Source organism: Labrus bergylta, chromosome 1 (assembly GCF_963930695.1).
Source record: "Labrus bergylta chromosome 1, fLabBer1.1, whole genome shotgun sequence".
NCBI lineage: Eukaryota > Metazoa > Chordata > Actinopteri > Labriformes > Labridae > Labrus > Labrus bergylta.
In genome coordinates this window covers 23988878-24001878 of record NC_089195.1, presented here as the reverse complement: position 1 = coordinate 24001878, position 13001 = coordinate 23988878, and the positions used below count along the sequence as shown (strand labels likewise).

Below are 13001 nucleotides of genomic sequence, written 5' to 3'. Positions count from 1 at the left end.
CCGGCGAACAAGTGATTTTATTACACCTGAGTTGCAAACCGACTAGAAATGTCAACGTATTTAACTAGACAGAGTGCAAAGGACAAGGGTGCCAAGCATAACTCCTCCGGCAGGGCTGACGATGAGTTTAGCATGACGGCTATAGCTAGCCTCTTGGAAGAACACTGCCAAGCCCTCTCAGCGGACTTCAAGGCAACTATTTCAACACTTGAAGCAAAGTTGGACCTTGTCCATGCTACAGTTTCGGACCATGCTCAGAAGATTACCTCACTCGAGGAAAATGCTAACTTGCAAGACGAACGTCTAACAGCATTAGAAGCAACATGTGCTACGCTAACAGAGAGCAATGCTAAACTGCTAGCTAAAGTTAGTGACCCCGAGTCCCAGATTTGGCGAAATAATATCCGATTGGTCGGCATACCAGAGTCCGTGGAGGGCGCACGTCCAACCAACTTTTTCGCGGAGCTACTGATGGAGGTTTTTGGTGAGGGCTTCCTGGAATCGCCACCGGAGTGTGACAGGGCTCATCGGACACTCGCTAGTAAGCCGAAGCCGGAACAGAGACCAAGGCCCATTATTATATGGCTACACAAATACCAGGTGAAGGAGAAGATCGTCCGCGAGGCCCGGGCCAGGAGAGGCACGTTACAGTTTCGAGGCATCTACGAAGACTACGCTCCGGATGTTGTGGAACAACGCCAGAAATACCGAGACGTGATGTCGGAGTTTTATAACCTGGGCTTTAGGCCAGCACTGCTTTTCCTGGCCAGGCTTGTCATAGTAATGAAAGACGGAGGTAAGAAGAGATTCACATCGGTCACAGAGGCCAGAGACTTCATAGCACCTATCCGTAGGCAGGATACCTGACGGGCTTGTTCTGTCATTAGCCTCAGCGTCGGTGAGCTAATGTTATGCTAACATGCTAGTTGTTCCTTCTGTAGCCCAGGAAAGGGCTGAACTTGTCCACAGGCCACAGTATTGGCAGCCTTTAGCCTGCTACGGAGAAAACTGATGGACGTGATAACCTGCACCTTAACTGAATGGACCTTCGAACTAACATTGCTAGCCGATATGTTCAAAGGCTCTACAACTCTGACTTAACTTTTTTTTAGGATTTTTTTCTTTATTCCGATATTTTTGCTCTTAAGTCTTAATCTAATTTTGATGCCTATATTTACAATACTGAGAGATATGAGAGTATCGCAAGTTCACATTCTTGTGTATGGTGGTGACTTGATTCCTATGTATAGGCGACCACTGTTATTTTTTAAAATCTTATTTGAACTTTCGTCCCTCCTCATTTTCTCTCATCTGCCAGGCTATCTAGAGTATTTCTGCTTTATATTATACATTTACCCACCAGTTTAAGCTCTTATTGAAGTTTGGTGGTACTCAAACTCATTCTGTTACTACTCTACTCATTAGTGGCTTGTTATCAATATTAGTAACATTACTTTACCAGTAATTCCTAATTATAGATGGCGATCTGGCAAATATGCGGAATGTTTTGATAATATCCCCTCAGTAAGGTCATTGTTGTTTATGTGCCTCGTTCAGGAACGTGTTTGCGTCAGTTTACTCTCTTAAGATATTTGCACACTTTGGTTGAGATATATCTCTCGATCGTATGTTCACTTTATTTTTATTTTTTACTTATGGGGTCAGTTACTGTTAATGTAAGAGGGGAGACCCTGGAAGTTAGCACTAAGCTAAGTTAGGCTTAGCCGAGAGCAAGAGAGCTCAGAGAAGGTTCTTATTTGGGGTTGAAATTAGGGGTAGTTACGAATTAGACTGGCTGTTTTGTTGATATGTATTTTTCGGCTTCTTGTCTTTTGTTTGTTCCTTTTTTTTAGTATCTATATATGTTTTCTCTCCCTCCTCCTACACTCTTCCCATCTCTCTCCACAGTGCACAATGTGCTGCACAGCGTCAGATAGACTTTTCCCTATGGTCCAATCGATGGCTGATATTGTTACGATGTCAAGTAGTGGAGTCCGGGTGATTTCTTGGAACACCAAGGGCATGAACAACATCATCGAAATTGCTAAGGTCTTGACACGGTTGCAACATCTTAAAGGGGACATTATGTCATTATATCTGCAGGAAAGTCATCTTAAAACATCAGACACCCTCCGTATTAAGAGCAGGGCTCGACATTATAACTGGCCCGCTGGCCCGGATCAATGATTGACAGAGTCCGGGCCAGCTGATTGCACAAAACCCAAAAAATGCTGAAACAGATGAGTGTGCATTCTGCTCAGTATTTCCTGAGTATATTAACTGACACATCGTTATCCTCATAGCGTAATTGCCTATTATTGTCCTCTGCCTATCAGAATGCTTTTTACATTTCAAAATCACTATCTGCCTAAGTCATCTCTTTGACTTTACGTACAAAGATGGAAGCCCCCTTGAAAAACCGGGCTCAGCTGACCACACAAATGAAGCATTAGCTCTTCTCTTTGATTAATGTAATTAAATTAAATGTACTTTCAGTCGATCATAGGAATTATGAACTACAGAGCTGTGGACTCCAGTCACATAACATGGAATGTGTTTTTCCTTCTTTTCTGAAAACCTGTTCTGAAAAACATCTCCTGCTGGATAATCCACTCTACTTTAGTTTTAATCTGAGTTTACCTAAGACTTTTCCAACATATGAAAATAAACAAACACTCATGTTGTTCTAGGTCCTCACAGCTCTAAAGGGAGGATTGTTTAAACACGATGAGCTGACAGAGGAAGGTTAGATGGTTCCTATTTTAATTTATGGACAATGTCTTTCTGCCAGGACCCTGCAGAGTGCTGATGGAATGCAATACTTTGGGTTTATAAATTCAACAAGAGGAGGCAAGAAATACACTTTTTTGGAGCCACATTTGAAACAACTACAGGCTGTGATTACATTATTACACACACCATATTAAATCACAAAAGTCCACATTAAAACAGGCATTTATTCAATTCCATATAGATCACTTTATTTGTTCAATGTGTAACACAACAATACATGCACTTAAGTCCAAGGTATCAAACCTTAGAATATAAAATCATTTTAGAATATAAAAATAAATAATGAATTTTCTTATACAGCATTAAAAATGATGGTCCAAAATCCTCATCCTAACTTAGGATTCCACCTGTACATCACTGTGGTTTCACTGACCTGTACCTTGAAATACTAAACTGTTATGGGAAAGGGGGCAAGTGCTACTTTAATTAGAATGGGATGAGTTGTTAAAATGAATCAGGATGCAGATCATGCACTCTTGGCATGTTTTTAACACCCTGTCAAACAGCTCTCTCTTAATAAATGAGACTAGGTCTAAAAAGGATTCAGGGGAAGTTTCGATCTGAATACAGATGAATCTTTGCCACACAGGACACACATTCACAACAGCAAACATTGACTGAGGTTATAAACCGTTTCTTTTCATTGTGGAGAGAAGTATTAACATCAGGGCCAAAACACTGCACCTTGAAGTTAAAACAGTATTGTCACATATACATACACAGTCATGCAAACTCAAACATGTTTTTGAAAAATGTCATTCTACAAAAGGGGAGTTGTTCCAGCACATAATTGCCCTAACATATATTATAGCCACTTACAAAATTTCAACAAACTATTTTTTTAGTTGCTCCGTATATTGCTGCATAGGTCATGTAAATAAACAAAGCAAAAACCGAAAGTGCATTTATTTTACATGTAATAGTTTTTTTATCAAATCCAGTATGGGGTGAAGCAATCTTAACCCCCCCCAAGCAATCTTAACCCCCCCCCCCCCCCCCCCCCCCAACAAGAAAACCTAATAAATGAACAGCAACATAAAACAACCAGCAAATGATTGTGACTACTTAAGTTGAAACATTTCATACTTTCACGATAGTTTCTAAGCTTACATTTGACTTCCTGTGAATAAAACCACTGTTTTTCAGCACCTGGTTCATGTCCTCAAGAGTCAACTTTCCCATACGTCCCCTCTGGTGGTCGGTAACACTTCGGAAAGGCCATCAGCTGCAACATGTTGAAGGCATACTTCCTGCATCTAATATTCTTTTGGACGTTCTCAATGCGACATCCTTCTCTGGGGATCAAATAAATAGGGTGAAGAGGAATGAAAGAAAGAAAAGAAATGGAAAGGGAAAAAAGTAAACATGAATAGGTTTAAAAAAAAAGGTGTGATGATTGATAAAAATCTTCAAATGAGGCTTTAAACAAGCCAAGAACCCAAAACACTGATATCTTGCTTCAATATTCTTTATAAGTATTTTGTTTCATTTAAACACTAAAAAAGTTGTCTTCTTAAATTATGTAATTTGCTTATCAAACAGACAAGAAGCATTCTCTTAAATAATTGGTCTGAAATGGATTGGTTTAAATTTCTGAGGGCGAACTAGTAGGCTAAGTGCTTTAAATACTAATTTTTTACTGATTAAAAAGCTTTGTTGAAGCCAACGCTCCAATCATATTCATCCCAAAGTTATGTCCCGCCTTCTATCACATGATTGGTTCTTTCCCGTGTCAGTAGGAAATACACCATGACACAGTGGTTAGATACTCTTGAAGTTCTGTTTAGTGGATACTTTAACCAGATAGCCACGCCAAGGGTTAGACAAACACATGATAATCACATGACTTGGTTGGAATGGAAAAGAAAGATGCAGCATGTATTAGGGGTGTAACAGTAAAGGCCCATGTGTATTTGTTCTGCACCGTCACAATACGGACGTCATGGTTCAGTGCAAGTCACATGAAGAATATATCTGATTGGAGAAAAAATGGCAGTCACACATTGCAGTATCTACACCCCAATCCAGGTAGCCGTAATGCTTATAACTATAGAAGGAGTGTAATGCAAGATGACATGGCGGACCTAGAAGATTCGCCTGCTTCTTTAAATCAGTTGTGTGGGAAATTTGGGTTCACGGTGTGGTATGTCATTTGAAACACATCAAATGTACGTAAGAATATAAGACTGCATCAACCAGATCCACTAAAGAAAAGAGGTGACCAACAACTTACGCCTGTTGCTTTTAAATGGTATGCGCCCACATGCAGCAAAAGAGTTGAAGACTTGAAGTATTAATTGAAGTATTAATTAAAAGTGCTCAAGCCTTGTTACTATTATTATTAATCAGACGTGTTTTATTCTAACTGCTTATTATTAAACCCTACCTCTTTAAGACCAGGTGTTAGATTAAGACATTTGTATTAATGTTTAGTAAAAATAGTCGAAGACATGAGCTGGTAGCAGATTTTACACCCAAAGTGTTCAAAAGAAACTTGATGGGGAGATGAATTTATTGAAAAATAGATTGTGTATCTACCAAAATATGTGTCTCCTGTGTTTTAGTAAGGAAGACTACCATATGGTAAAGGACACACACTGTTCCTGGACGTGGTTAAGGCATTTAACTAGTGCACAGACCTCACACCATCCAAACACAGGCAGCCCAAAAGAACATAACAGCCTAAAAACCTCACCATGATTTCATCGGCTAGAACTTTTTGGAATACTTCTCAACCTCCTGGGGATCATGACCACTGCTCTAGATTATGATTTGTTGTTTTTCTACAATTATCTAAGCCCATTTCCCTCCTTGTACTAAAAGTATATGTTCCCTCACTCTGTCTGTAAGAACTCTAAATTAGCTTTATAAAAAAAAAGTTTTCCTTTTGTTTTCATGTTTCAGAGAATTGTGTCAGGCAAAGGGCAAAAATCTTCTTTTTATTCAAAACTGGATCACCTAGGTATAATTATTGCAGGGCCATCTTGAATATCAATCCCCAAAATCTAGCTGTAGCCACACCAGGATTGGACTCATTTTTCTAGGTTTTAATATCTCAAAGGGCCTTCATACTGTTCTAACCCATGTCTCCTAATGCTTCAATCATGTATCAAAGATTATGTGTCTGTTAGTAATCATAATGAGATGTGGGGCCAGAATCAGACAGTTAAGTTTCCAGACACATGACAGGTGACTGATACGTGTTGTCTGTGCTGAGTGTGTTTTATGAGTTTTTCCTTGATCTCAGCATAAACTTGAATGTGTTTAACTGCTGCCGTAATTCTAAGAACAGCACCACAACTACGTCATTCAAACAGCTCAGGCCTAAATCAGCTTATCTGTGACTGTCACAACAAATACGTCACACTACAAGCTACCCAGATGTGCGTTCTGCTGTAGGTCCTATTGCTTTTATGGGACAACAACACCGTGTTAAAGCATTTAACCGGCTTGTAAAACAGCACAGTATGAAAGTAGTGAGAAATGGGACCATCTGAGTTCAGGCTTACCAATGAAGTTTAATGAATGTGACGGTATTTCCAAATCTGGAACTCGATTAATAAATAACCGGCCTTCTGTCCGCTTGCAATTGTTCCTTAAAGGGTAATTTGATTCATTATTAATCAAAGTGTCTAACGTACAGTAGTCTGTTCATAATTGCTTTAAGTGGGGCTTTGTATATGAAAAGAGTAGCTGTTTAAGTTAAATGTCATTTTTCTGAGCTTGCAGAGGCACATGCCAAATGCCAAGCGCTTCTAAAATATTTTAGATTGGGGGAGGGAAGGGTTTCAATCAACATGTCATTACCTCAGAAACCTGGAAACTACTGCTTTATATCTAAATATCCCCGTATACTTCTAACTCTGGTCATTTATTGACCAGAGTTAGAAGTATACGGGGATATTTAGTTTTCTCTGTATTCCAGTCAATATCAGAGTGAGCCCAGCAACTTTCCCAGGGTTTTCAGAGCTACACAGGTCCTTCTTTATTATGCTTGTTTTTTTCTGTATTTGTGCTGGAAAAAAAAGCAGATGAGGTCAGCATAAGGATAGGAAGCTTCTGGCATTAGAGGAAAGAGGTACTACAGTGTTAGAAAACACATTCAGCATTAAAATACACAGGGAAATAATAAATCTTCTCACTCGTTTAACACAACATGATGAATATAGGTAAAGAAACTGTACACAGCAAAACACTTTAACACACATGCTTTTTGACTACTCTACACTGATGTTGCAAAATGAGCTGTGGTTCATCACTGTAAAGATTTGTCTTTTAACTAGTAACATATTCATTTATTTTCCCGCTATGACCAATTTCATCGTTTTCTCACATTTATCCCCGTAATCAATTGTGAGTCCAGCTGGCAGTTTTACACCTTCTCAAGGTTTTAAACAACAAAAACTGGAGATTTCATCTGGATAAAAAACAGGATTGGATCATCTGATGTTATCCGATTGGAAATTGTCCTTTTTTTTTTTTTTTTTAACCTTTTGTACAACCTGACTTCAAAATTGGACCCTATCTGATATCAAATGGTCCAGGAAGCACATTTTGATCCTCTATATGAGGCAGAATTCACAGTTAAATTGCCTCTCTCTAATTGCTATGCATTGAGTAATGTTAAAATCTGAAAAGAGCAACACTGGCACGTGCACAGAGCACACCATAATGGACTAATACGGCCATGTTGCAGTTCAGAGCTATTAAGACACAATGAGAAGCAGCAGTATCAGTAAGAAGGAATTCCAGCTACTAATATCATAAAAATTTATAGTTTGAAAGTAGAGTCCAAAGAGTAGCAGTTAGCTCCTCCTCAGCTGCCATACTCAATCTGCTCTAGGAACAATGAGGACACTGTAATGTGAAATATTTGCATGTAAGCTCGGTTGCAGAAATGATAAACAGGCATATTTTTCACTTCTGCAAAGCAAATCCATTTTGAATTGGTTCAACAGTGCCTGATGCCTAATCCACATATGAATCATTGCATTATATAAGAAATGACATCTTGACAAAATGTCTTTTACTTTTTCATCTTTGCCAAAGAGCTCAAATGTTGTCCCAAACTATTTTAAGCAGATCAGTGAGCTCAACTGTTTTATGGGGGGGGAGACACACATTTCCCCGCTATGAAGAACACAGTGACTTTGGTAATTTGGGGGTAAATCCCACATATAGTTACCCTGCTGCTCAAACTACAAACAGTTTGTATTAATCCACAGATAGAAGTTGTCCACAACAAATATGTTTTTTTTTTTTTATATCTGAGTAAAGTTGCAAAAAGCTACAGTGCAGAGAGATTTAGTACAAACACAAGGTAATAAAAGTGCAAATTTGTAACCTTTTTAAATTGAAATGTAATAGATATTAAAGAGGAAGATATATTTTGATAACTAAACTTGTCTGTTTGTGTGAACTTTACTTGAGCATGATTCTAAAGAAAGTCAGGACTTGTTAGGTATTAAGAAGTGGAAGAGTTAGTCAGAAAAGATTGCTGATAAACCAGGAAATATTGATCTCTTACTGTCTAATTGAAATCAATTTGACCCAACCCTAGCTGATGCACCACACACGCTGAGGTCTTTATCTGATTAATGTGCTTATTGCACTTAATCGAAAAAGCCTATCAAATCCCATTATTACGAGACATAAAATATTCATCAGCAAACAGAAAGAAAGGAGTGAGTGGAGATGGCATTGTCAGCAATTTATTGATATTTTGCAAGCAGAAAAACAAGACTTAAAATGAGCCACACGACCAGTAAGTGGGAGCTAACGAGCAGCAGAGCAATGGGGTAAAAGTGTCGTGACGCTGGTTTGCTCTCTGTCACGGCGCCAGCTTCAGGGTCCTCCCACTGCCCAATGTCTCCCTGGGTCAGCCGACTGCGGGGGCGCCCGTCAGAGTGAAAGAGAACGGACAGAGACAGATCAAAACACGGCCATGTTAGTACAGTCTAGATTCTGTCTAAGTGGGACTTCAGGCACAGATTGATCACATGGGAGCCACTGCAGGCTGCTACCACAAAGCCCACTTAGACACAGAGAATTAGTGCACACTTAGCCAGGAAATGACACACAGAGCTGAGATGTGAGAAACAAGCTCACAGAAAGCTGAGATGGCAGACGCAGACAGGAGGCATGCATCAAAGGTGCAATGAAGGATGTGTTTCCGTTACATCCCGGTGAGACGCACTCTGACAAGTCTAGAGCGGAAGAATTGTGTTTAAGGTGGTAGTGTTACAGGTTTTCTTGCGGAAAGTGACACTTGTTTTAAAGTTTGCTGTACACTACTTACAGGCTTGACTCGCTGCTGTTAACTTTAAATCAAAGAGCAGTTCTCTGTTGTCTATCAGAGGGCCATGTGAGAGTTTATAGTGAGTTCTTTTTTTGCCTTTATGTTGATAATGTAAGAAAGCCTAGACATTGTTGGACCTAGTTGTAGAAACAGCATACAGAAAATACCTGATGGTTGGACTGACAAAAGGCTGTATGTAACTGTATGACCAACATCATGTTCAGTAAATTACAGCTGTTTATATAAACCTGTCATTTTGATCACAGCCGGCCAAACAAATTTAGCTCCAGCTCTCATCATGAACATTAAGCCTTCCAAAAGCACATTTTCCAATCAATTAACTGACAAATAACGAGAAATGAGTTCCTCACTTTCCTTTGACTAAAACACGCACAATTCTTCTTTGACAAATGCAACTTTAACAACCTATAAAAACTTTTTTGTTGCTGGCCCACATTGTTCCTGTGCAGTTTGAATTTCACTGAAGCGAGTCGATTGCTTCCTGAAATGATACGGTATGATAGTACAAGCTGGATAGGTTTGGATACTGATCCAACTTGCAAAATCTGTAATCTTTATGAATGCACTGATAGTAGTGTTTGACCATACAGATAAATACATTTTATTTAGTTAAAAACATTACACTGTGATTTACCATTAGGTAAAAATGGCCTACAGATAATCTTTGAGTTTGTGAACTTATCATCTTCATGAAAGAAATGCAAAAGATTTTATTGTTCACATCTGTTCATATAAAAGCGTGTTCATATTACCCCTTCTCTCTTTTAGTTTCCATTTTCGACTTCCTTTAATTATCCCCTCCCTCCTCACCCCAGTTTAACACTAAATGAAAGTAAATTCCTTCTTCTCAAAGACCAATCGATCTTCTGAGGTCAGAAGTTAAACAGGCCACAGCCCTAGATCATTTGAAGTCAGCCTGAGCTGTTTTATTAATTTTTATCTTGTTTTAGTCAACATGCATGTCAAAATGCATGTCAAAGTGCGTGGATCTGAGAAGAATAATTGATTACTTTTAGGTTATTTATTGAGCCACAGCAAATACAAACACATAGAAACACTGCAGCTTGTGTTGTTTTTTCATCTTTCAAACGGGAGCTGTTTGGCGTGTGTTGAATATTTTTGGATGAGTAATGATATTTAGAGGCCATGCATAGCGTAAATGGAATCATTTGGTTTAATATTAGCCTCATTACATTCTACTCCAGGGTTAAACATGTACCAGGGCTAATTTAAAGCCTGTCAGCTTTAAATGTCATGGGAAAGAAATTCAAGTCAGGAACAGGAAGAGCTTTTAGGAGACATAAATGTATCAATATAGAGCAATATATCTGTTGTGAAAATGAATTTCATTTAACAAACCCTCCACCTGTTTTTTCTTTTGTTTTCCTTGTAAGGTTTTTTAAGATTGATGCATTTATAAATGTAATACTCTACATTCTAATTGAGCAGATGTCTTTATATGAAATAAAATGAATAAACACTTCAAACATTTTGAACAGATCATTTGCTGAAAAGATTGCTTTATATGCATTGTTTTTGTTTTGTGATTTAGCAAACTTACAGTAGCATGTTATCCCTTTATCAACCCACCCCATAAAGAAACTCAGGGATAATTTATCACTGTTCAGATTTAAGTTGCTTCAAACTCTGAAATTTGTCCCTGGATTATTTAGTAAACAACAAAAAGAAAGGAGGTCCTTTCAGAGTAACGATAGAGAGGATGAGAGACTGATCTACTGATATATATATCATATATTAACAAGTAGATTTCTACATACTTGTATTGTAACATGTTTCCTAAAGTCCATAATGGTGTCAGGTTGAACAGTAGTTCACACAGGGTTGACATTCGTTGGATAAATGGGATTCTTTGGTTTCATGTTTGTGTGTTTGATGGTGCAGCCAGCTGTTTAAGCTGTTTATGTGACGTTAAGTTGGAGGTATTAAAAGTATTAACTTGTTGCCTTAAACCTTTAATAATAGTTGATATAAAACTGGAAATGTGTTTTAAGAGTAACACTATCATGAACTAATCCTCATCTACACAGTGAGTTGAAGATTATTCTGTCACTTCTTTCTTTGGTCATGTGATGTCCTATTCTCAGACTTATCTCACACAGCTGCTATCAGGACATTACCACAGGCACTTCAGATGTGCACTTCACCATGGCCTTAAAAAAGATTAGAAACTAGGGTTTGTCACATTTGGGCGGATGCAGATGTAGATGTTTACCCTGCTGGCCAACACACACATTAGAGGCAGCAGTGTCCCTGCAGCGCTCAGAGGAACATGCATGGCTGCCTTTGAAAGTGGGAGGTAAGATGCTGATGGTGAAGGGAGCACATGATGATGCTTAAACTGTCAGATTAAACAGTGATACACTGGAGGGCAAGCTACAGACGAAATGTTCTGTTGTGAGCAATGGACATCAGCTCGTACTTACAGGCGTTGCAGGCTATTACTTTAACCACATTTTTGTAATGACACGTTTCTTTAGGGGTTACTTAATGCAACTTCTAAATCGTCTGTAATATTATCTCAGGGTGTCCGAGAATAAAATAGGTTTGAAGGGTATCATTATTTTTTAGATTGTGATAACCGGAAAACTCTGTCACTTCTACAATACAGTGGAGGTGAATCATATCTGTTCTCCATTCAACACAAAATCCATAGAAGTTACTGCCAAACGCTCCAATATCATTTTGTTGTTGAGAGCAGTTCCATTGAAATGGTTGGGAATATCTAGAGTAAACATAAACATGAGTCAAAAGGTTTTTGGGGTGTGGGCAGGACTCCCTGAGATTACTTTGAGCAAATGTTAAATTGACTGAAATGTACGTATCTATGGTATTTATTTTACACGTGTACCGTTCAAAGTGCGTTAAACTACATGTCACATTCGGCCTATTGACACATGCACATCCTTATGCTGATGGCGGAGGCACATTCACAAACACTCCACAATGATGGCTATGCCTTCAGGAGCATTGTGGGATCAGGACTCTTTGACATGCGGACGACAGCAGGGCATTGAATTGCTGTTATGACCATACAAGTTTTATCTCCTGAGTACCAGCAATTTCATATAGAATACAAAACTATCGGCATGGATACAGAACACAGAGCCGCTAGAAAACCCCTGTGTTTTTATATTATTTGTATATCTGAAGTTTGTACAGAGCATGCAGCATGTTTGCGAGTTGATGGAGTAATAACTTGCACCCTTCATATTTAAGACTTGTTTCTTCATCCTGTCTTACCTTCGCATACAGTCGAGAGCACGGATGAAGAAATCCTTGCTGAGCTGGTGTTCATCACGTAGGAGAGCACACTGCTCTAATGTGACAGACATTGATGTCCGGTCTTTGGCACTTTTACAGCTGGTGAACCTGATGCCATTTAACCTTCGGCAGATCTGGCAGCAAGCAGAGACAAAAAAACAAAAAACAAATAATGTTTCAATGCAAACTTTTCATCAGAAGAAGTGATACATTTGTAGAAACTCTTTGCTTTGTTAAACGTTAATTTCCAACAGATATAGTGGTACCCCTTAAAGTTTGCCACAAAAGTCTGGACAAATCAATCCATGATCCCCAAAGGATGAATGGTAAAAACTTTCCCCTTTGCTTTCTTTTAGCGCCATTATCAGGTGAAAATCTACATTTGTCATCATCCCATCAGCCTTGTGCTAATTATCAAACAATAGCGTGCTTTCATATTAATCATGATTCATGTTCAACATCAGCACATAGCAAATAGCCGACTCTCAATCATGTTCTAACAGATATTTGTGACTCATTTGAGTCACTGACACTGAATATCACAATCCATCATACTCAGGTAGCTCATTTATGTTCAGCTCAGTGTTTAAAATGAAACCCATGACAT

The 13001-nt window shown here is 38.7% G+C and overlaps 1 protein-coding gene across 8 annotated transcripts in view; it reads right to left on the bottom strand.

Annotated features, from left to right (window-relative positions):
* Positions 1–2937: 2937 nt before the first annotated feature.
* inpp4b (inositol polyphosphate-4-phosphatase type II B) overlaps positions 2938–13001 on the bottom strand; it is a 137307-nt gene continuing 127243 nt past the window's right edge. For 7 of the 8 annotated variants that reach the window (XM_029276189.2, XM_065957100.1, XM_065957101.1 and 4 more), the window contains 2 exons: positions 12374–12528; positions 8489–8679 (listed from right to left, as the gene is read on the bottom strand). In XM_029276189.2, coding sequence (XP_029132022.2) covers positions 8505–8679; positions 12374–12528 — 330 coding nt within the window. In that variant the 3' untranslated portion in view covers positions 8489–8504. Of the gene's footprint in view, positions 4089–8488; positions 8680–12373; positions 12529–13001 lie in introns of those variants that run through there. The other variant, XM_065957099.1, reaches the window with a different exon arrangement.